Raw genomic sequence first — 23994 nt, 5'->3', positions numbered from 1 at the left:
GTATATATAGATGGAATATGTTGATATCTATATAGACATAAACATATTTCTCTCCTATATGGAAGGAAATTTAGCAGAAACTTGGGAGTTTGAGGAAGTAGGAAGGGGAAAGCAAAGGAAGTTAAAACAGTTAATAACCAAACTGAGACAAATAATTCAAACAGTTTTCAATATCTGAAAAATAGTAGTTTTGGGGAGTCTTTTTTTTAAAGAAAAATCATGATCTGACTAGAATCACCATTTAAGAAGAACGCTTAATCATTGCATAATAGCAGAAGAAAGTCATCTTCATTCTAGCAAGCAGCTTTCACTTATACATGGGGGTGACTAATTACATCAAGAAAGTTAGAATTGCAAAGCCCCCATGGGGGGAAGTGTCATGCGTATATCAATCCATGCTGGCAGGTTTTTCACACTGTTGATTCAACAAACAGCAAACCGTACACAGCAGTCTAAACAATTACAACACCAAATAAAATAATAATAATAATAATAAAATTAAAAAACACTTGTCAAGGACCCTTTTTCAGTTGTAAACAAAAAGATGCATTTTGCTTTTGTGTAAGGACTATTTTTTTCCCCAAACCAACCAAAAAAACCCACCCAGAACTCCAACCCCCACCCAGTCCCAACCAATAATTTAGCAAAGGTGGTGGCTACAATACAAACCTTATAATTATTACAGGGGCACTCACTCAGAGGCCTCAGGCTTTGTACTCTAGCTTTTTTGTTCATATTATTTTAAATCATTCTGTTACTGTAGAGTTTTTTTTTTTCATTTTGGAGTGAGATTTGAAATAGCCTAAGTGGGGAAAAAATAAAAACCCAAGCCCAGGAAAGTGTCAATTGAAAAAGGCCCCCAAATCTCCAGAAAAAAATAAAATCACAATATTTTCAAGTGCAAGGAAATCAACCACGCATAAATATTTTTTAAACTTTTTCCTCATTTTAAGAAAAAAAATAATGGTTTGCACAGTTAAATGATCCCATGTCTGAGAATTCAGGAATCCATCTTTATTTTAATTTTTTTGGTTCTTTATTTTTTTTTGTTTCATTTTTTTTCTCTAAGTGACATCTAGAGAAGCATAAAAAACGCTGAACGAGAAAAACCAAACAACAGAAAGTAAAACCACTGCAAGCACCAAGAACGAAACGAAAATGAGCACAGCAAAAAAGGTTGTGGCAGCACAAAAGTCAAAGAAATGCACGTGTGATCATGACTGGCCAATCATCAACGGGTACAACATCCAAGAAAAAAATGCTCCAATCACAGCACCTCCACGAAACTTGACGGCAATTGTCATGCAACCAATTCTTAGCCTTGTTACATGACGCCATCATGTCACACTGTGAACTTTGAGTTGATTTGAACTTACGGATGGGGGACTGTATTCTCCACTCTCATGTGATTACGTGAACTTTATTCCTAGCTCAGCGCGAGACTGTGGTGGATTTGACTGGCCCTGGTTGGGTTGTTGGAATTTGATTGAATGACAAAAGAAGAAAAGATTTTTTTTATATATAATATATATATATATATGGAGAGAGAGAGAGAGAAAGAAAGAGAGAGAGAATGAGAGAAAGAACGAGAGAGAAAGAAAACGAGAGAAAGAGAGTGTGGAAAAGATAGGAAGGACAAGGGAAGGAGTAGGGTTGGGGCTCAGGGAAAGTGGAAGGGAAGGTAGGGTTGGAGAAGGAGAAAGATAGGGAAGAAATTAAAAGAAATTAAAAGGAAAAAATATCTATATATACAGCACCAGAACACAGCATCAGTCCAAAAGCTCTAATGGCAGAACAGCAATCAAATCATGAGAGAACAGAAATGAACTTAAGTAAAGGATGTAGGAAGCCAGCAGAGAGAGACGGACACACACGGTTGTTAATGCAGACACATGATACATCGTGAACAGTAGCGGGAACCTCACACAGTGTTGCTACCAATATCATGCATTGGGCAGAGGAAAGCAGATAACAGGGTGGTTTGTTGAGGAGGCCAGAAAAAATACAAAAGAGCCCTGAAAACCACACTTTTGTCAACCACAGTTCTCAATGAGTGATGTGTTGATTTATTACACTTCTTGGGTCTTCCTCTCTCCCCCAACACCATCCTCTCCCTCCCTTGCCCAGCTCCTCTGTGGCTGCACATGTTCCCGGTCTGGCTTGATGAGACTTGGATGGGGCTTAGGATGGGTGGGTGGGTGAGGAGAAGGTAGCAGAAATAAATAGACAAAATGATCACAGAGGCACCACTTACTACTCCCTTGAGGTCTCGTGTTTTCAGTCTTCCCCTGGCAGACATTACAGAATTGGCTTCATAGTTCTAGAACTTTTAAAAGGACCTGAAAGGCCCTCAAATCCAGCATCCTCATTTTATAGATGAGGAAACTAAGGCCTAAGGAAATTAAGATACTTGCCCAAGGTCACACAAGTGGTAAGTATCAGAGACAGGATTTGAATTGAGGTCTTCTAATTTCAGTCAGTGTTCTTTCTACTGTACCATATTGCCTCCTTAAGTAGGTCTCAACCTAGTGATGACTTGATTTCATGACAATCTTCCCACCCTGTCCTGAGTTCCTCTCACAGAACATTACAGAAAACACTTCATAAAACAGATACACTTCAGAAATTTTAAATGTGTTAGAAATAAATTAGTTAAGGGAATTATTAGAAGAATCCACAGACATATTCCATAGCTACTAATGGTTTTCAAGGCCCAAAGTCCCACTCCCAAGTAAACAGGGTACTAATTTATTTTTCAAGTGCTTGCCTATTGTGGGTGTTCAGCAAACATTTGTGAAATAAAAGGTGTCATCTATGTCCTAAGTGAAGCAAGTGGTAATAATGCCTTCTATTGTTTTGAGGACTTAAGTATAAGAACAGACTTTTTGTAACCTTAGACTGCTGCTCTCTGGAACATTCTTCTTGTTTTCAATCAGCAGTTTCCTGTCCTTTTACTAGCTGGCTGAGCTTTGAATCAGCACCAGGTCTTTTCTGATGTTGACTGACAGCTCCATAAACCAGTAACACTGCTGAAAAGGTGAAGAAGGGATACTTCTACTTATATTTTTACGCACTCCTTATATATTTCTAAGACTCCATTTGGTACAAAATTCTTGCACAGGGACCTGGCAAGATTCTTTTTCTCCCTTCTAGATTCTCTGAGAGCATGGATGTTGACATATTCAGGTGATGTGAATATAAGTATGGCCTGTGTATACATGTGCTAGCTATATGGAAAGCCATTACTTGGAGTTACAAGGGAATTTACAGAGAGATGAGGCCTGAAAGGAACCAGCCTTTGCCCTATAGAAAATCTGGCTGTAGTACCAAAAGGGCTTAACTCTCCTTCCCCAGGGCTGTGTTTCTGTCTTTCTGAGCTTGTGGAAGGCCTGAATCAATTCTTTTGCCAGGCCTACCTTTGATGGCCTGGTCCATCATCATACGGCTTCATTCTCAGCCAACACATATACGTCCCCACATCATTAATAACTAGCCCTATCCCACTGACTTTTCTAACACTGTCTCTTCACAAAATCCCAACTCTACCAAAAGAACTCTGATTTATCCTACTTTGCCAATTCCCAGTTACTTCCTTCTCCAGCTCTTATGTCAATCAAGTCTATTAAAAAGAATGGTGGAAAGGGGTTTTAGGGAATCAGTTTCCACACTGAACCAGGGCATGAATTTAGGCATGGTGGTCCCTGGGTTCAAGGCTAGGCTCTATCCTACAGAACCTGAGAGTTACTCTTCAGTGTATTATGAGTCTGAATAAAGTACAATGAGTAACTTTCTTCTGTAACCTTCTTCTAACAGCTCAGCTGGAGCCCCTGGTAGGAAGCACATGTGCAATCAGGCACCCAACATTCACAGACATAACTTTACACATTCTGTCATAGATTTTAGAGCTGGAAGGGACATATATACATACACATATGGGACAAATATACACTCATAAACAGTTGCAGTCATACAATGTGCTCACTCTGTCTCCATCTCTTTCCCCTCTCTCTTTATCCAGACACACATTCCCTTACACTCGTTCTCCATATATATTTCTCCTCCAGGAGTCAATGCTAAATGGTTGTTCACAGGTCGTGTTAGTTATTGGGGGCACTATATCTTCCACTTTTATCATCTGCTCTCTCTGACCCTCTTTGTTTCTGTAACTCTTCTGTTGCCATGGGTATCTGTTTCTTAGCATCAGAATCCCTGGGCTGGAAGAGAATGAGAGATTTCTTTTGCCAGTAGGTAGGACAGGAATCTGACTCAGAGAGATGAGGCTGTCCTGGAAAGTTGCAGTCCACAGGCTACTGTGGCCCCCATCCCTAGGAACTGCCAGCCATTTGTAGACTTAGAGGACCCAATCAGAACACAAATCCTGGATAAGAGCCTGGACCCAAGAGCCCGCATCATAGCTGAGCACAGAGCCCTGAATCCTAACAAAGGCCCCAAGCCAGAACTGTGATGACTTGGAAGTCCATCCCAATACCCAGACCATTCACTTAGAACACAGAACCCAATTCAATATACCTGGAGTTCCATTTAACCTTGTTAAGAGTACAACCCAACTCATTTCAAATCTCAGCTGAGTTGTGAAAATGGACTTCCCTTGACTAGTGGAGGGTACCTGTATGGTTTACTGTATTTGTAAAATGTTATGAGGCTTCAATGCTAGGATTTTGGAAAACCATTCCCTTTAGGCAGATGAGGTAGTGAGTGTAGATGATGGAGGTAAGAGCTAGAATAATGGGTGGGACTGCTAACTTGAGCTAGGAAAGGGATGATAATTCATGGGGCTGAGCATGTGTACATCATCATCTCTGCTCTGCAAACCAGCTGAAAATAGATGTGGCCCTCAGACCAGTAACAGTGAACTTGGGAGGATGGGCTGACAACCTGGGGAATATTTACCCTCTGGATTTGAGAAGCTTTGCAAGATCAGGGAGGTATGAGAAATACTTAATAAATAACTGTATTATCCTATTGAAATATAGATTTTGTTTCTCATTTGCATATACAGGCATACCTCATTTTATCATACTTCACTTTATTGTGCTTCAGAGATATTGTGTTTTTTTTACAAATTGAAGGTTTTTGGCAACTCTGTTGAGCAAGTGTATCAGTGTCATTTTTCCAACAGCATGTGCTCACATCATGTCTCTGTGTCTATTTTGATAATTCTTGCAATATTTCAAAGATTTTCACTCTTATTCTATCTGTCATGGTGATCTGTGATCAGTGATCTTCAATGTTACTATTGCCATGAACTGTACCCATATAAGATGGGAAACTTAACTGATAAATGCTATGTACGTTCTGACTGCCCCACTCCCTGAAACATAATGATATTGAAATTAGATCAATTAATAACCTACAATGGCTTCTAAGTGTTTAAAAGAAAAGAAGAGTCAATCTATGTGACAAATTTCATTGCTGTTTTATTTTAAGGCATTGCCACAGCCACCCCAACCTTCAACAACCATCACCCTGATCAGTCAGCAGCCATCAGCACCTAGGCAAGATCCTCCATCAGCAAAAAGGTTACAATTCACTGAAGGCTCGGATGATGGTTAGCATTTTTTTTTTTAAGCAATAAAGCATTTCTTAATTAAGGCATGTATATTGCTGTTTTAGACATAACACTTTTGCACACTTAACAGACTATAGTATAGTGTAAACATAAGTATTATATGCATTGGTAAACCAAAAAATTTGTATGACTCTATTTATTGCGATATTTGCATTATTGCAGTGGTCTGGAACCAAATCCACAATATCTCTGAAGTATGCCTGTACATGTTAAACTCTAGAATTTATTTCCTTTCAGATTGAATGAAGGAAGTGAGGAAGTTTACTGAAAGCCAAGTAATACTGGAACTGACAAAGCCTGGAAGTCCCTGGACTAGAGGGAGTAGATTTAGTGAAAACACTAGATGATGCACTGAATTTCAAGGAGAAAGGCAGAACCATTGAGTCAGAAGATTTGGGTCAGAACTTAGGGCATGGATTTAGAGCTGGAGAGACCTTGGAAAATCGTCTACTCCAACTCCTTCATTTAATATACGAAGCCCTCATTTATGTACTATTTTGGAATTTATGAAGTGCTTTTCCCACATGACTCCATAAGTTTTTTGTCCTGTTTTGCATATGGGGAAGTTGAACCTCAGAAAGATTAAGTGATTAGTCCAAGGCCCAAACTAAGATAGATGTAAATCCACATCTGACTGGGTACAGAGAGTTTGCCACTCTCCTCTGCTGCCCCTAGCAGAAAGTAGCTACTTGAGGGCAGCAACCTTCACTAGACCATACTGTCTTTATTGTCCTATATAGATCTGTGTTCCCTTTCTCAAACTCTTAGGAAAAGCTTTTGTTGCTTACTGTCCCCATGACCTCTCCTCTCACTCAGTCTCCAACCCTATGCCATTCAACTTCTGACATCCTTCAGCTGAAACTGTTCTCTCCAAATTTCTCTCCAACTTCTTAACTGTCCAAACTGACAGTCACTACTAATTCTTGACCTCTCTGCTATGGTGATACTGTTGAACATCCTCTCCTCCTGGATTATGATAACACCATTCTCTTCTGGATCTCCTCCTACCTCTCTGATTACTTGTCTCAGTCTCTTTTGCTGCCTTACCATCTGTATTACACCTCTTAACTGTAGGCATATTCCAAAGTTTTGTCTGAGCCCTCTTGTCCCTCTTTCATTCTCATCATCATCACTGTCATCATTATCATCACCTTCATCATACTCTTCATCATCTGCCATTGTTTTATTATCATCTCTATGCAAATGAGTCACAGGTTTTTCTCTACATATCTAGCCCCAGTCTCTCCTGGGCTCCAGTATTAAACTGCCAACTATCTATTAGACATTTTGAAGTGGATATCCTGGAGGCATCCCAAATTCAACATGTCCAAAACAAAACCCATTTATGCTTCCCCAGATTCCTTCTCTTTACCTGTTATTTTTAACAAGGACCATCATTCTTCCAGCTTCCCAGATTTGTTATCTTCTCTCTCTTTCTTTCACCCCACATGGCCAATCAGTTACCAGATCTTACCATTTCCACCTCCACAACATCTCTCATGTTCAATCCTTTTTCTTTGCTCACGCAGCTAACACCTTAGTTCAGGTTCTTATCATGTCTGCCCTGGACTACTGTAATGGCCTCCTAATTATCTCCTTGCCTCAAATCTCTCCCTGCTTCTCTTCATTCATCTTCCATGTAGGTCTCAAAATAATTTTCCTTGAGTATAGGTCTTACCATATCATTCCTTTGGTCAATAAACTCCAGTGCCTCCCTATTGCTTCTAGGACAAAAGCAAAGAAACAAAACAACCTTCCTCTGTTTGACTTTTAAAGCCCTTTCTGGCTTGGCTTCACTCCATTTATTCAGCTTCATACTCTATGTTCCAGCCTTTTCTCTGTTCATTCTCTACGTGTGGAAAATAATTCTTTGCCTTCACCTCATGGAATCTCTCACTTCCTTCAAGATGCAGCACAAGTATCATCTTCTACTCCAAGCATTCACTGATCCCTCCCTAATAACCTCATATTTTTTCTGATTTATTCTGCATGTTGACTTCTTTATGCTTATGTTGCCTCCTCTGGTAGAACATAAGTTCCCTAAGGGCAGAAATCATTTCATTTTTGACCTTGTATCCCTAGCTCCCAGCCCACTGCCTGTCATTGTAGGTATTTAATAAAGAGTTGTTTACTGACTGATGGGCTAGAGGAGAGGTAGATTTGAAGCAGTCAATAGAAAACTAGCCTCAGAGTGCGCAAAACCTGAGCTCAAATCCTGCCTCTGATACATACAGGTTGTGTGACTCTGGACAAGTCACTCTACATCTCAATCCAGATAGAGTAGTTGCTGATCTATATAGCTGGAGGGAGTTCCTTACATAGATGAAATCCCAGAACCAGTTGAAAAAAAGGCTCTGTCTCTTAGCACTCTGTCTAGCATATAGTTCAGGTGCTTAATATATGTTTATTGAATTGAGTGGAATGAGGAAATTGAGACCTAGAGAGCTGGCTACTTACTTGCCCAAGTCTAGGTGGGCAGCTAGGTGGCTACAGTGCTGGTCCTAGAGTCAGGAAGACCTCAGTTCAAATATTGCCTCAGATACTTACCAACTATGTGACCCTGGGCAAATCACTTAACCCTGTTTGCCTCAGTTTCCTCATCTGTAAAATGAATTGGAAATGGAAATAACAAACAACTCCAGCATCTTTGCCCAAAAAGCCCCAAGAGGGGTCACAAAGAATTGGACATGACTGAACAACAACAAAAGTATTGCAAGGCAGGGATCTGAATCCAGATGTTACAGCCCAGGTATATGGCCCTGAATTAGAACCTTCCAGAGCACTGTCCCTATCCAAAGAAGCAAGACCCAAGGCAAGACCTAAGAAGAATGAAGTGATGGCTACAACTCCCAATCCCTTCTCCTCCAGAGGAACTACTATATACCATAATGAGATCATCGCTTAGACTGGCTGCCCTGTAAGATAGCGGGTATCTCTTCACTGGAAGTGTTCTGACATGCTAGATGGATGACCACTTGTCAGGAGGTATTCCTGGGCCTGGGAAGGAGGCTAGATTAGTTTGGCCTCTAAGGACTCCTTCAACTCTTAGATGTTACGGTTCTGTGACTCTATAGGTCAGAACCTTGCCCTTAACAGGTCAGTATTCTGTTGCTAACAAAGGCCCCAAGGGTCTGGTTATTCACTATGATGGAACCTAAAAGGATCTGTTTATGACCCTGACAACTGTCACTTTGTCCAAAACCTTTTTGGATCTATTTGGATTTCTAATATAAATTGCGCTACTTGGTAAGGATAAATTCCATCAGCTTGTTACTCACAGTGTAACGTGTGCATTCCTTTCAAATGTCCTAAATTCATCTCATTTACGTTTCAAAAGGGATCCTCCTCATCCTAAGAATACTGCCACCTCATAACATCTTCAAGGAATGAGGCAATCTACAAAAATGACTTTTCCAGATACCTGAAAGGTATTACATCCAAAAGCCAAAACTGCTTTTTTAAACAGAACTCTTAAACATGGCATTATGTATTCCTGACTTATCAAAGACAAGATTGGTGTTTTGTCCATTAGCTGTACCTGACTCTTCAAGACCCCATTTGGGATTTTCTTAGCAAAGATTTTGAAATAGTTTGCCATTTCCTTTTCCAGCTCATTTTATAGATGAGGAAACTGAGGCAAACAGGCTTAAATGACTTGCCCAGGGTCCCACAGCTTAGTATGCCTCTGAGGCCGGATTTGAATTTAGGTCTTCCAGACTTCAGGGCCAGCACTCAATACAGTGTGCCACCTAGCTGCAAAGACAAGATACTGAATGAAATCTAATTTTTTCTGATAACTTAAGGTCATCACTATGATCCTCTATTGTATTTGTTCAGTAAAATAGTAGTGTGCCATTAGCTTTTCTTACTACTATCACTTTCTGCATCCGTTACTAGTATCACCAACCACTGCTTCTAATAATGGGTTATGAGCTGGGAAACTGTTGGAATTATGAGTATATTAGGACAGAATTTTGTGGCAGCTACTGAGAGGGTTCATGTAGGACTGAACTCTTGCCAGAAGTATGATCATAGGATCATCTAACTTCAACAAACACTTAAGTGCCTACTATGTGCTAGGCATTGACAATACAAAGGCAAAAGCATAACTTGTCCCTGCTCTCAACAAGCTGACAATCTCTCGGAGCAAAGATTTAGAGCTGGAAACACCCTGGGCCAATCCTCTCCTTATAGAGATGAGGAAACGGAGTCCTGGAGAGGTAGGTTACTTGCCCAAGGTCAGTAAGGAGCACAGTAGGGTTTAAATCCATGTGCTCTTGACTCCAGATCTTTCTTTCACCTCTCTGACTAACTGAGGTGTTCAAACTGCGGACGTACCCTCCAACCAACATTCTTCAATCCCTGCTGTCATTCTGCGCCTCTCTCCCTCCCTTCCCCTGCTCCCGGGCATCACCCAGCCGTCCCACTTGACTGTCTTCTGACTGACAGCTCTCAGCTGGGTTCTGGCCTTTCCCCACCGGCCCCACTTGGGCCCCTCTCCTGCCTGCCCCTGCCCTTTGTCCTCTCCCGGCCTCAGCCCCGCTTCAGGCCCAGAAGGGCGGTGGAGATGATTCTCCTCATTCCGGCTGGGCAGATTTAGGCCCCGGGAGAGGGGAGAATTTGCCTGACGTCATAGAGGTGGGAGCAGACGCCCAATTTAACTCGAACCCAAACGTTCTCCCCACTGCCCCCCAACCTAAGCCAGAGCAGGATCCTGAGGGTCCAGTCTCCCCTCCGGGGAACTGCCGTGGTTCCCCTGGGCCGGCTGGCTGCCCCTCTCCTGTCCTCCCTCGGCAGGGGAAGCCTGTGTGCCCTCCTGCCACCCCGCCCCCGTGGGCAGGCAGGGTGGCGGGGGCCGGGCACGGGGTGGCAGGGAGGACCGGGGTCGGCGGGTCCCAGGAAAGCCGCGAGGTGGGTCCGCAGAGCAGGCGGCGGCGGCCAGCGGCGGGTCCGAGCGGTCGGGCCCGCGCCCTCCCGGCCCCTCCCGCCCCGGGCCCGGCCCCGCGGCCACTCCCGGCCCCAGTTACCTGCGCGAGTCCTGGTTTCCCCCGGGGGACGCTCCCGCCGGCGCTCAGTAGGGGCGATTGGCGTCTTTCGGCCGCTTGAGCTGCACCTTGAGCCGCTTCATGCCGATCTGGAAGCCGTTCATGGCCTGGATGGCCGTCTGCGCGCTGGCCGGGTTGTCGAAGCTCACGAAGCCTGCGGGGACACGGGGAGACCGAGGGCCGGGGTTTCCACGGGGCCGCCTCGGGGCCGTCCACGCCGCCGTCCGCGACTCCGCCCGGGGTGGGGGGAAACACTGGGGGCCGGAGGGGGAGGGCAGGGGGAGGAAGGAAGGGACGGGGAGAGGCGTCGATGAGGTGGCTGGGAGGGAATTCCGAGGCCGCCCCCCGCCCCGCTCCCGGGTGCACCCCCACAGAGGCGCCGTCCTCCAGTGTGGGTGGTGGAGACAGCCCTGGATTTGGAGTCAGAACACCTGGGTAAGAATCCCGACTCTGCTACTTACTACCTGTGTGACCTGGGGCAAGTCACTTCACCTCTCTGGGTCTCAGTTTCCTCATCTGTAAAATGGGGATGGGTGGTGGGTTGGATTAGATGGCCTCTGAGGCGCCTTTCAGCTCTGAAATCCCGTGATCCCAGACCCGAGGCCTCCTGCAGGCACCTCACGGTGCCCGGAGTGGGGGGCTCACTAGGGCAGGGCTCCAGGCATTAAAAGCCTGTCCCTCTCCCCCCCACCTCCCCAGACCTTGGAACCCTTTCCCGCGGTACTGCCACTGTCTTGCAGAAGGAAATGCAATTCCCAATCCAGAAACCCAGAGGGCTAGGGCCTCCCTCCCAGACTCCAGACCGTGCCCCTCCCAGCCATCTCCCCGGGGGTACCTGCAGGTAAGGAGCAGCCACACTATATCCCAGTGTTTGAAGGTACCTCCGAGACCATCCAGTGCAACCCATTTCTGAATAAGAATTCCCCCTAATCCTGCCCCCAAAGTGGCCATCCTCGGCCCTTCCTGTTCCCCCTCCTAATCCCTCATGAAGAGCTTCCAGGGTCATAAAATCATGGGATTTAGAGGGAGAAAGGAACCTAGATATCAACTAGTCCATTCCCCACTCCACCATTTTACAAACGAGGAAGTTGAGGCCCAGAGAAGTAAAGGGATTTACCCAAGGTCATACAAGTAGTAAGTAGCAGAGCCAGGATTGGAACCTCGATCCTCTGACCTCAGCCTCCTTTGGATTTGAGGAAGTTTGGGCTCAGATACCAGGGCTGGCCTTACCCATAGGCAGAACAAATAGCTGCCTGTTGTGGCACCTTATGAGCAAGGCCAGAAGTTCTCTCTATGTGAAAATCTCTCCCCTCTCCCACTGCCTGCAGTTCTGCATTACTGCTTAATTTCTTTGTGGTGAGTATGACCTTCTTCAAGATTCTCTTTTGAAATGCAACTCCTCCCTCCACCCAAGAGGAATGTATTTAGTTCTTAGTACCTAGGCAAGAGGGTGCCAGGTACCTAGTAATATAGGGGTTAATAGGGCAGGGAACCAGTAAAGGGCCCAGACAGGGCCATTGTAGACTAAAACTCAAACTTCATCAAATGCAGTTTTGCAGAGCTCTGTGACCCAGCCCTCTTGATAGCACTGTACCAGTGTCCCACAGCAGGAGGTCTAGGCCAAGGTCTCTGCTCCTGGGATCCCCAATTCCCTTCCTAGAGGTTGTTGTGACCTCACTCCAAGGAGCCATTGTCCCTGGCCCCAACCTAGCATTTTGTAGGGGGGAGCCCTTCTGACCAGATATGCCTTTGGTAGATTGCTCACCAGCAGTGAGTACTCTCGTCCCCCAAAGGGGAAAGCAAGAGGAGAAAGAACAAAAGCTAGAATGTCAGGAATAGGCTGAGAGTTTGATGAACATGTCTCTATGTGTCAGTTGCCAGAAATGTTGAAATGATCTGTTATTTGTTATAATTCAATATTTTTATCTTCCTGAATTATCTGAATGTGCTGTAGTAGTAGCAAGGAAGAAAAGGCATAAAATGCATGAATTGTACAAATGTTTAGAGTTCTAGTCTATGGGCTAATTATAATTGGGTCACTGAAGCCTTTTCTTTTGCTAAATGGAGTTATCTGCTTGGTGCTATGAAATGGATGGCCTATCAGATTATCACATCTTTGTCAAATGCTGAGCTTTTAATTTACAGTTACCTCTGGGAAGAAAAATGTAAACAGAAGCACAATTCAGGGGATTTTGTTGTTGTTTTTGTTTACTTTCTGACATTTTCCTTAATCGATTGATTTATCCTGACACATGCATGTACAAATACTGGATGGACTTTGGGCACCAGAAGAGACAATAGCTCCACTGGTTTTTTCTTTCTGTAGGCCTTTAGTCAAAGTCCTATCTGATTTTGAATGATCATTTTTGCCCTGTAGTTACAAAATTTGAGCAGAGGAGAGAGGAAAGAGAGATTAAAAAGTAGAGAAGATTCCTAAGATGAGAGAGAGAAAGAGAGAGACATTCTGAGAAAGAATCTGAGACAGAGATAAGAGCCGCAGATGATGAGAATCAGGGTATCTGAATTCAGGAAGAAGATGAAAGAAGGGAGAAAAGAGAAGAGGCAGATCAGTAGATAAGGTTTTGGCTTTGTAGGTCTTTGAAAGCCCTAAGGAACTTGGAGGGATTTCACATGATGAGGAGTCTCTGGGGTTTTATGTCCTCAAGAGCCATGTGAATCCACCATCAGATAGCATTAGGCATTTCCCTGAGCATGACACCTACAGCAGACAGGCTCCCCAAATATGAAAACTGGGGATCATCTCCCCTGTTTATAAATTCCATTAATGAAGACTGTAAAGATTTCCTTTTTCTCCAATCTCACAGTTCTAACTTTTGGGAAATTTTTTTTTTGAGATCTAGCCCAGTATGGGGAATTGCTGAGACCCAGGGGACCCAGGAGGCTATGTCACTTCTCATTTCCTAAGCCTTAGTGGAATAAACCTTGTCCCTATTGGGCCTTGACCCTGAATAAAAGGAGGGCATATAGGACAATGGAAAGCATTCTGGGTAAGGAATGACATCACTTCTTTTCAGTCTCTTCAGCGCTTACTATATGGCTCCCTATAGTCCTCCTCACTCTCCACAGGTCCATGTGCACACAGAGGGTGTGTGTGTGTGTGTGTGTGTGTGTGTGTGTGTGTGTGTGTGTGTGTGTGTGTGTGTGTGTGTGTGTGTGTGTGTGTGTGTGTGTGTGTGTGTGTGGTGTGTGTGTGTGTGTATGGATAACTAAGACGTGCAGTCCTTTTTTCTCAGCTCTCTGTGTTACATGAGATTTCCAACAATAGAAGGAAGAGAGAAAAAGAAACTTTTTCATCCAGTCAGTGATAGCAAGGATCCTGTGATCATAGATTTAGAACTGGAAAAGGTTATTAAAGGCCACCTACTCTAACCCCTTTATTTTACAGATGAGAACCTGAGACTCAAAGAAATTAAATAACTTGCCCAATGTCACTTGGTAGCAAATAGCAGAGTCAGAATTCAAACCCAGGTCCTTTGATTCCAAATTCAGTGCTCGTTAACTGTATTTTGCTGCTTTCCATGAAAAAAAAACCAACATTTTTTTTTAAAGAAGAAAGTTATTTTATGCAATTATTTGGGATGTTTTAGTCTGAACTTTAATATTATTTTAGGGTTTTTTCCCCCAAAATAGTTTAAGTCTTTTAACAAATTAAGTTGAAAAATGCTTAATCACAGGGGGTCCATTACCCAGAGCCTTCCCTCATGCCCATCTTCCCCAGTTAGTTCATCAGAAATAGCTGGGGCAAATGATGTCCTGCACTCCCAATAAAAGGATGTCTTCAACACTTAAGAGCATTTGCCCCATTGTGAGGGCACTGGCACTGAACAGGGCATACTGAGAAACTGTTGTTTCTAGCAGGTAGCAAGGAAATACCGTTAACTCTTCAGCTGCTTCCCAGCTAAAAACACACTGGGATAGTGAATATCAAAGCTGTGAAAAAACACATTGAAGTAGAGAAAGATGGAGTTTTGTCATTAAGTGACACAGCATCTGCTTTGTGTTCATAAGTACTCTGTCTCTCTAACACACACACACACACACACACACACACACACACACACTTTATGTTGGGAGTGGCAGCTGAGTTAGGAAGACTTGGGTTTAAGTCCTGCCTGTGGGAGCCTGGGCAAATAATTTAACCTCTCTCGGCTTCAATTTCCTCAACTGTAAAACAGAGATAACGAAAACTGTAGCACTTACCTCGCAGGGTCGTAGTCAGGCCTAGTTGTGATAATATATGTAAAGTGCTTTGCAAACCTCGAAGGCACTAGTTAAATGATGAATTTAATGTCATGATTCTAAATCAGCATTTTTCTTTATGATAAGACCATGGGCCCCATGAGACCCACAACACTCCCCAATGCAGCCCCAAACAGGTTAAAATGTAATTATGAATATTTAATCAAATAAATAAAGGTATAATAAAACATAGATAATATTAATATGTGGTTTTCTATGTCAATATGCAGCCCACATGAATCTTTATGTATGGTTTAGTGGCCCCATTTCTACTTGATTTTTATGCCATTGACCTAAACTACTCTACCTCTGCTACCATAATGAAAGACCACTGGTGGCAACCACCATAGATGAAAGCAGGGTACTGAAAGGAACCCTGGAAACATTCTTGAAGCATCACTGTCTCCACAAATGTATATATAAATACACTACATGCTTGTGGAAACCTGGGATCTGGTTTGATCTATATGCTTTAGTGTTGTCTGTATTATAACCATTTTTGAGGCAACAGGAAGCCATTGACTGCTTCTTAGGCTTGGCTCTGACATGGTTAATGTGGGAGCTCAGGAGAGAGGGGGAGAGTTGGATGTACAGATTTGGCAGTAATCTTTATAGAGATAAGAATTAAATCTTTGGGAGATGAAGAGCTCACCCAGAGAACAGAAAGAAAGAAGCAAAGAGGGTCTGGGGCAGAACTCTGGGGCATAGTCAAGAGAAGGGAGTGAGTCATAATGATCCAGCCAAGGAGACTTGGAGCCTGGAGAGGTCAGGAAAGGAAGGAGAACAAGGAGAGTGTAATATCACAAAAATTCAGGGGCAAGAGAGTATCCCAAAAGAGGTAATCCACTGTATCAAACTCTGAAGGTCCAGAACGATAAAGACTGAGAAAGGCCATTGGATTTAGCAGTTGAGAGATTGCTGGTAACCTTGGAGAAAGAACAATTTCAATCTTAATGGTGGGGTGAGAAAAGTCAGATTGCAAGGGACTGAGGAATTAGTAGGAGGTGAGGAAAAGGAGGCAACCCATGATGACATTTAGGAGTTTGGTTGTGAAAGGGAAGAGATATAAAATGGTCACTTGAGGGGATGGTCTGGTCAGGTAAAAGTTTTTTTTTCTCTTTTTTTTAGGGATAAGGGAGATCTGGGCATGTTATAGACAGCAGAAATGTCCTTCCTATCTCTATCCTTGGCTCCTCTTTTTTTTCTCTTTATACTTTCTCCCTTGGCAATTTTATCTGCCTATGGTGACAATTTTCATCTCTATGCAAAATGACTCCAAAATCTTTGCCTCCACTCTTGACCTCTCCTTGAGCTCCACTCTGATATGGACAACCCATCATCTTTTTCTTCCTAAATCTTCCTCCCACTCCCAGTTGCCCTGTTTTGTAGTATTAGTATTCTTTCATATATCCAGATTGGTAAACCTTGGAGTTATTGCCAATTCCCTTTTCCTTTGCCTCCTAAAGTGAAATAGTTTTCCAGTCCCTATCAGTTTTACCTCTGGAATATCTTTTGCGTCCATTTGCTTTTCTTCCACTTCCATCACCCTAATTAAGAACTTCATCATTTCTTGCCTTTTCTTTTCTTGAGGCAGCTGGGTGGCATAGTGGATAGAGTACTAGGCCTGTCCAAATCTAGTCTCAGACATTTGCTAGTTGTGTGATCCTGGTCAAGGCACTTAGTGTCTGTTTGCCTCAGTTTTTTCAACTGTAAAACTGGGATGCTAATAGCATATACCCTAGGGGTTGTTGTGAGGATCAAATGAGATCATATCAGTAAAGTACTCATCATAGTGCTTGGAACATAGTAGGTGCTTAATAAATGTTTTCTTCCTTTTCTTTCACTCTACCCCTGCCCTCCTTTGGTTATCCCATCCTTTCCCATGCATTCTGTTATTACCTTCATGTAGTTTACTCCCAGATGTATCATCTCCTGTCTCCTTGCCTTTGCCTAGAGCCAGGGGTGGGGAACCTGCAGCCTCAAGGTCACATACGACCTTCTAGGTCCTTAGGTGTGGCCTTTCGTCTGAGTCCAAGTTTTAAAAAATGAATCCTTTTATTAAGGGAATTTGTTCTATGAAGGTTGGATTCAGTCAAAGGGCCGCACTTGAGGACTTAGAGGACCATATGTAGCCTTGAGACTGCAGGTTCCCCACCCTTGGCCTAGGCTATCCATTAGCCCTGAAATGCTTTCCCTCCTCATCTTTGCCTCTTGCAATCTCTTGCTTCTTTTACAACTCTCTTCAAATGTCACCTTCTGCAGGAGACCTTCCTGGCCCCCCAACCACTTGAGCCTTCTCTAGCTTCCAGCTTCCTTTTTCACCATCTACTTTTCATATTTATTTCATATTATTCCCCTCCTCATACTTTATTTTCCAACTAAATTTGCTATTCCATTAAGTTGGTATGCAACCTTTCACCTCCGTGCCTTTCCATAGACCCTCCTCTGTTCCTGTAGTATACTTCCCTCCTCACATCCACCTCCTAGAATCCCTAGCTTCCTTCAAGGTTCAGCTCATGTGCTGTCTCATCCATGATTCCTGGTTGTTAATGCTCTCTCTCACTACCTATGTGATCTTTGGACAAGTCACAATCTCCTTAAACCTTTGTTTCTTCATCTGTAAAGTGAGGATATTGGAATCAGTGGCCTCAGAGGTCCCTTTCAATTCTAGAGCTGTGATCTTAAGATCCTGTGATCTTATGGATACTTTTAGAGTGTGCTAGAGCTAACTAGAACTGACTTGAGAGAGCCACTTGTTAAATTTTCAGCATTTATACCTCACAAATCAGTAACCACTATAAATCAGGGCTTGATTTACTGTTTTGTTGATTGTCTAGACTTAAGAAAATGGTGAAAGAAATGGCAAAAATGCAGATTAAACTTAAAAGTGAGTCCTGTGTACATTACCCCCTCTCAGAGAGCCAGTTTTTAAACATTTATCAGCACCCCACTGTATAATACTTTTCTGTTTCTATGTTGTCCTCTTCTCATAGAATATGAGCTCCTTGAGGGTAGAAACTGGTCTTCACTTTGTCTTTATATCCCCAGCCTCTAGCAGAGCACCTTGTACATACATGGTAAGTACTTAACAGATGTCTGTTAGGTTAGATTGGTCTCAGGACTCCTTCATACTCTTTAAAATGGTTGAGGACCTCCCCAAAAGAGCTTTTATGTGGGTTACATCTGTTGATATTTGCCATTTTAGAAATTAGTATTATTAGGAAAATAGTTTACATCTCAGGCCCCTTGAAAGGGTCTCAGGGACACCCAGGTGTCCCTGGACCATCCTTTGAGAACTAGTGAACCAGATTAATGTACTAGCCTCCTGATTGATTGACCTGCTTCTAATCTCCCTCCTCTGTAATCTACCTTTCATGTAGATGCACAAGTAATCTTCCCAGTTCACGGGTCTGAACCAATCACTCCCCTACTCCAAGGAAGGAGAAGAAAACCAAGCTTGCCTTCTGACTTCAGCTACAATCTCAGGCTGGCATTTAAGGCTCTACATGGACTGACATCAGCCAGGGACACAGTGGTTCACTGAAGGTGTACTTGGTGGATTTGGAGTCAGAAGAGACCTGGGATCAAATCATCCTCTACTAATTACTAGCCAAGTAATCACAGACAAGTTACTTAATCTTCTTTGAGCCTCAGTTTCCTTTTCTCTAAAACTGAGATAATAATACCTATAGCACCTACCTTGTGTAGTTGTGAAGGTCAAATGAGGTAACGTATATAAAGCACTTTGCAAACTTTGAGGCATTATACGTAAATATTGACTTCTTATTATCACGTACTTATTTCACATTATTCCCCCCACTTTGCACACATACACTACCCTGCAGTCAAAGTGAGCTACTCACTGTTCCAAGATCTTGTCCTGCTGTCCCGTGCCTCTGTGCATCCCTCATGCCTGGAATCGAGTCCCTGCTTCTTATCTCCACTTATTGATATCTTTTCCCTTCTTCAACAACCCAGCTCAGGTTTTCCTTCTTTCATGAGGCCCTTCCTGACACCCCCAACCCCACTCCTTCCCATCCCACCAGAGATCCAGGAAGTGATCTCTCTTTCCTTGAATCTCCTGGGCCATTTATTTGACCTTTCCTAAGCATGGGATCATGTTTAAAGTTATATTATAGGAATTTATGTCTTCTTCTCCTTCCCAACCCCCAACTAAATTTTAAGCTCCTTGAAGGCATCTTTGGATTGCGTAGTAGGCACTTAATACATGTTTGTCAAACCGAATTGAATACAGAGATACATGTACACACAAACTTACACAGGAATAGCTCATGGGCACAGATTTTCACAGACAGAGACACACAATTCCGCTATACCCACATGCTGTGGTTTGGATTCTTACTCTACAAACTCCCTCTATCTGCCTACATCCCCTGTTCCTGTGTGAAGCTGAGAGAGGACCCAACTCCAAGTTTCTGAAATAGTAGGGACTCTCTATCCAAACTTCCTCTCCCCATTCCAGTCTCAGAATCCAGCCCCTGGGGAACAGATAATAGTACCTAGATATCTGGGTACCTCTGACTGATACTGGGTGTACAACTTCCCTGCAGTGGAAAGAGGCTAGAGAGCTGATTCAGCTGCCACATTCAGCCTCAACTGTACTGTCCAAAGAAAGCCAGAGTCCCCAGAGTGGGATAGGTCCCCCCACCTGGAGGTCAGGCCTCACAGTATTTTAAGTGGCAGCCAGGGCAGGGTACTTCTTCAGAGAATTATGCCAGAAGAGAGTGAGCTGGTGGAGATGGAAGGAGGGTGGCTAGGGGAGGGAGAAAGGGAGAAGATAGGAAGAGGACAGAAGGGATGAATGCAGGGGAAATTGAAGAAGGAGATATAGAGAGCTCCTAGCTTCTCTGACTTGTCTTTCCCCCTTTCAATCCATCATGTACACCACTTTTCCTACCTTGAATATCACTTTAAATGGTTCTCTTGTACCTACGTTTATCAACTCAAAACTCCTAATTCTGACATTTAAGCCCCTCTCCAATGTTGTAATACCTTACTTTATCCTCCCCTTCTCCCCACCATGCCCCCTCAGCTCCAACCAGGCTGTTGTACCATCCATCATGTGCTGCTCATTTCTACCTCTGGACTCTACTCTCCACCTGGAATGTTCTCATCCTTGTCCTCTAGTAATTGAAATCCTACCCATCTTTTAAGACCCCATCTTGTGCTCCACCTCTATGAAGCCTTACTCAACAACCTAGATCCAGTAATACTCAACAATCTAGATCCCTCTAAGTTCCTTTGGCGGTTATCTTTTGTCACACAGTTTAACACTTAACCCTGCACTGCCTTGTGTCTGCTCACTGTTATTTCACGGTGTATCTTTGTTCCACCAGGGAGACTTCCAGTTCCTCAAGGCAAGAACTTCTGCCAGCTTCTCCTGTGTCCTTCCCAGCTCCTAGCTCAGGGCTAGGAGCACAGTGGGGATTAGTAAATACTACTCGATCAATTGAGAGAGAAGAAAGGGGAAATTAGAGAGAAAAGGAGAGAGAAACGGGAAAGAAATAGAAGGGACGTGAGTAAGAAAGAGAGGAGGGAAATTTGATGGTAGAAGGGGAGGAAAATGGGTTGCAGTGAGTGATGAGGAAAGGTACTATGCAAACTGAGAATGTGCAGAGTATCATCAGTGAGAAAAAAGAGACTTGGGTTGTTGGGGATTAGCAGGGCCAGGAAACTTGAAGGTGCAGGAGGCAGACAGACACCAATATTGGCTAGGGAGCTCAGATGGAGGGCACACCTCCGCCTAAGAATCCTTCTTTAAAATCAAGAAAGGAGAAGGCCCCGGGAACTTCTACTCCCCACCCCTTCTGTCTCAAGGGTCAGTGTAAAAGGAGTGGATGTTCCCAGAAAAGACCTGGCACCACCATTGTTGTCTGTCATCTTCTGTGGGGTGTGCTGGGAGTGCCCATCCTCCTCATCCTACACCCACCACAGTATCTCTACCTCCCTCCTCACAAACCTCCTGGCCTTGGCCTATCCCTCCAGCCTCCTTCCAAGGGGGACTGGCAGGGGAGGATCAAGGGAATAAGGAGGGGTCCTAACTGACCCCCTCAGCTGTGGCATTGTACCCAGTCCTCAGAATGGGGGCAGAAAGGGTGTAGAGTAGGTACAGAAAGCTCACAGAAGAAAGAATATCCACGGAAGGAAACTGAGAGAAGGAAAATCAGAGAAAGACAGATGGGGAAGGAAGAGAAGGGGAGGAGAAAAAAGAAGGCAGATAAAAAGCAGTTTGCAAATGGTAACTTGTTGCGAGCAATGCCCTTTCCTAGGTGAATCTAATTGGTTTGTTATCTTTACCCACCAAAGCATTTACTTTGGTTAGTCGCCCGATCCACAAACACTTTCGAGGAGATGACATTACCGAAAGGGAGGAACATCTGCATCAGCTCAGCATCCCCAAACTCCTGGGGCAGATGGTAGATGAACAGGTTACAGCCCTCTGGCCCTGTGGTTGAGGAAGGAGAGGACAAGGGAGAGAGAGAAAGAGAGAGACAGAGAGAGGGAGGGAGAGAGAAAGACAGGGACAGAAACAGAGACAGAGAGAGACAGAGAGAAAGCGACAGAGACATGGAGGCCATGAGAGAAACAAAGAGACAGAGAAACAGAGAAAGAGCCAGAGAAAGACAGAGAGATAAAGCCAGAGATACCGACAGAGACAGACAAAAAGAGACACAGAGACAGAGACATATAGGGACAGAGAGATAGAGAGACAGAGTCAGAGACAGACAGAGATAGAAGAGACATGAGAGCAGTCTTCCAGCTTAACCCAGGGTAGCGGGGTAGGGTGGGGCAAAGTTTGGGAGACAGAGAATAGCTCATCCAAGATTAATATTTCAATGAGTAGGTTTTGAATTAGAACAAAAAAAAGGCCAGTATGTGGGTGGAAAGAGCACTAGATTAGGGGTAAGGACGTTTGTGATGCTGCAGAAGCATTTCACCCAAGTGCCCTTGGTTTCCTCATCTGAAAAATGAGGATAATAATCTTGGTGGCTCTCACTTTCACAGAGATTCTGTGAGAATCAGATGAGATAGCAGATATAAAAAATAGGAAACTCTGTGCCAACGGAGGGATTGTCATTTTAGATGGTAGTGACCATTTCCATTATAGAGCTTCAGAAATAAACATAGGTGGGTACCAGCTAGGGGAGGGAATTGGACACCCTGCCTAAAGAGAGTTGGATCATCCAATATTCGCTTCCATCCCTGGTATCTTCTGGGACCTCCCAGCTTGAAGAGGATCACCCAGATATTTCATATACTCTTGTCATTTTCTTATAGCACTTATACTATCTGAAAAGGAGAAAGTCACACCTTACTCTTTGGATCTTTTGGGAAAGGTATTTCATAACCTCCCATTATAACCCCTGCATACAGCCATGATGATTTCTGCTTCTTCACCTTTTCTCATGTCCTGCCTTCTGTCTGGAATGCCTTCTTCCTCACCACTTCCCCATCTCCTCCCTCTCATCCAAATCTTAACCATCTTTCAAGGTTCATCTTCAATCCCACAGTCTCCAAGCAGCCTTCCCTGCATACTCTAGCCCCTCACTTAAAATCAAGCCCTCCTTCCATGGTGCTACAGTACCACCCCATAGCAGCCAGAAATGCTCATGTTTTGGGAGGGAGGGGAACCAGACTTCTGATTTCATAAGGGTATTAAATTCCCAGTGGAGGGAATATCTTCACCCAATGCAAATTAGCAACTGCTTTTCAATTTATAGTCTTAGAGATCTTTCTGGGTCACGCAGAGGTTAAATGAAGCCCAGGGTCACAGAGTCAGTATGTGTCAGAGGTAGACATTAAACTTAGGTCTTCTTGACTCCTATGACAGCTCTCTATGCATTGCACCAGAGGAGTCAAACATGTGGCCCAAAATCTTGGGAGTGCAGTCTGAACCAGATTAAAATGTAATTGGGAAATATTTAGCAAAATAAATAAAAAACTATAAGAAAGCATAGACAGCAATCACATTTCAAACTAAGTCAATACGTGACCCATAGGGATCCTTCTGTGCAGATTAGTGACCCCCATTTCTATTCGATTCTGACACTCCTGCTCTAGATCAGGCTGCCTTAGGCATTTGCCCCTGTATTAAATTGTCTCTGACTGCTATGCTTTGCCAGCTCCTGTGTCTGCTCTCACATATATTCCTGACTCCTCCCTTGCTGATGGGATATCAGCCCCTAACTTCTTCTGTACCAAATTCTAGCAGTCTCCAGGCCCATTCTAATTTGCTTTTTCCAAATTCTGCTATACAAATAAGGGTAGTTAGAATGGTTTGTAAAATAAGTCTAAATAGGCTCTGAGCAATAACCCTGAGGTGTTTTGCCTACAAAGAAAAGTGGAATGACCTTTAGTGATGGACTCTCCACAGCTCACAGGCTTCATAGAGCTAGGAGGCTGTATCTTTCCTTCTGGTGCTATTCAGGGAAGATTCCAAGGGTAAGTTCTTATATCTTCCATTCACCAATCCAGAAAAATGAGGCTAATGCTGGAATGGATCTGTTCTCTAATATCATTTTTCAGGTGAGTTACTGTATACATGCAAGACATACAGGGCTGGCTTTCTGACAGCATGATAGCACCAGTTGAGGAAACACTTTAGTTTCCTCTGGAAACTGGAATTGTGTTTCAATAGAAGTGGATTTTCAGAGGACCCTAAAGGTGCAAACCAAAGAGCCATTTTGTATGTGTTTGGAGCCTTATAGAAATTCCTCATTGCTTTATGTGCCCGTTGTATATCACATTAAGGATGTCAGCCTGACCTTTCATGCTCAAAGGCCAATCTAGCCCCATCTTCCCCTCATCATTGCCCCCACCCCCTCTAAATGAATTCCCTGCTCTAGCTCTATTGGTCTGTCCCTGGTTCCATGAGACTACTTAGGGGTTTTCTAGTTGCTCTTTGCTCTTTCTGTTCCCTTCACCTGCCAGTGGGCTAGAGTAGGGGAAACACTGGATTTCTAGTCAGTGAACCTGGAGTCCTGGGCTCTGCCACTTACAACCTGTATGACCTTGGCTAAGTCTTCTGGACCTCAGGTCTCCAATCTGTAAAATAAGGGTGTTGGAATAGGTGATCTC

General features: G+C 43.7%; 1 protein-coding gene across 1 annotated transcript in view; it reads right to left on the bottom strand.

The window, feature by feature from the left end:
* The window catches only part of CELF4 (CUGBP Elav-like family member 4), a 56332-nt gene that overhangs the window by 889 nt on the left and 31449 nt on the right, over positions 1-23994 (bottom strand). Inside the window, exons 8-9 of the mRNA XM_072599334.1 lie at positions 21218-21361; positions 10618-10789 (exon numbers count right to left, since the gene is read on the bottom strand). Coding sequence (XP_072455435.1) covers positions 10662-10789; positions 21218-21361 — 272 coding nt within the window. The 3' untranslated portion in view covers positions 10618-10661. The remainder of the gene's footprint in view (positions 1-10617; positions 10790-21217; positions 21362-23994) is intronic.

This window comes from Notamacropus eugenii, chromosome 4 (genome assembly GCF_028372415.1).
Source record: "Notamacropus eugenii isolate mMacEug1 chromosome 4, mMacEug1.pri_v2, whole genome shotgun sequence".
Taxonomy (NCBI): domain Eukaryota; kingdom Metazoa; phylum Chordata; class Mammalia; order Diprotodontia; family Macropodidae; genus Notamacropus; species Notamacropus eugenii.
Note: the sequence above shows the minus strand (reverse complement) of the source record. Positions and strands in the feature narration are given on the sequence as shown.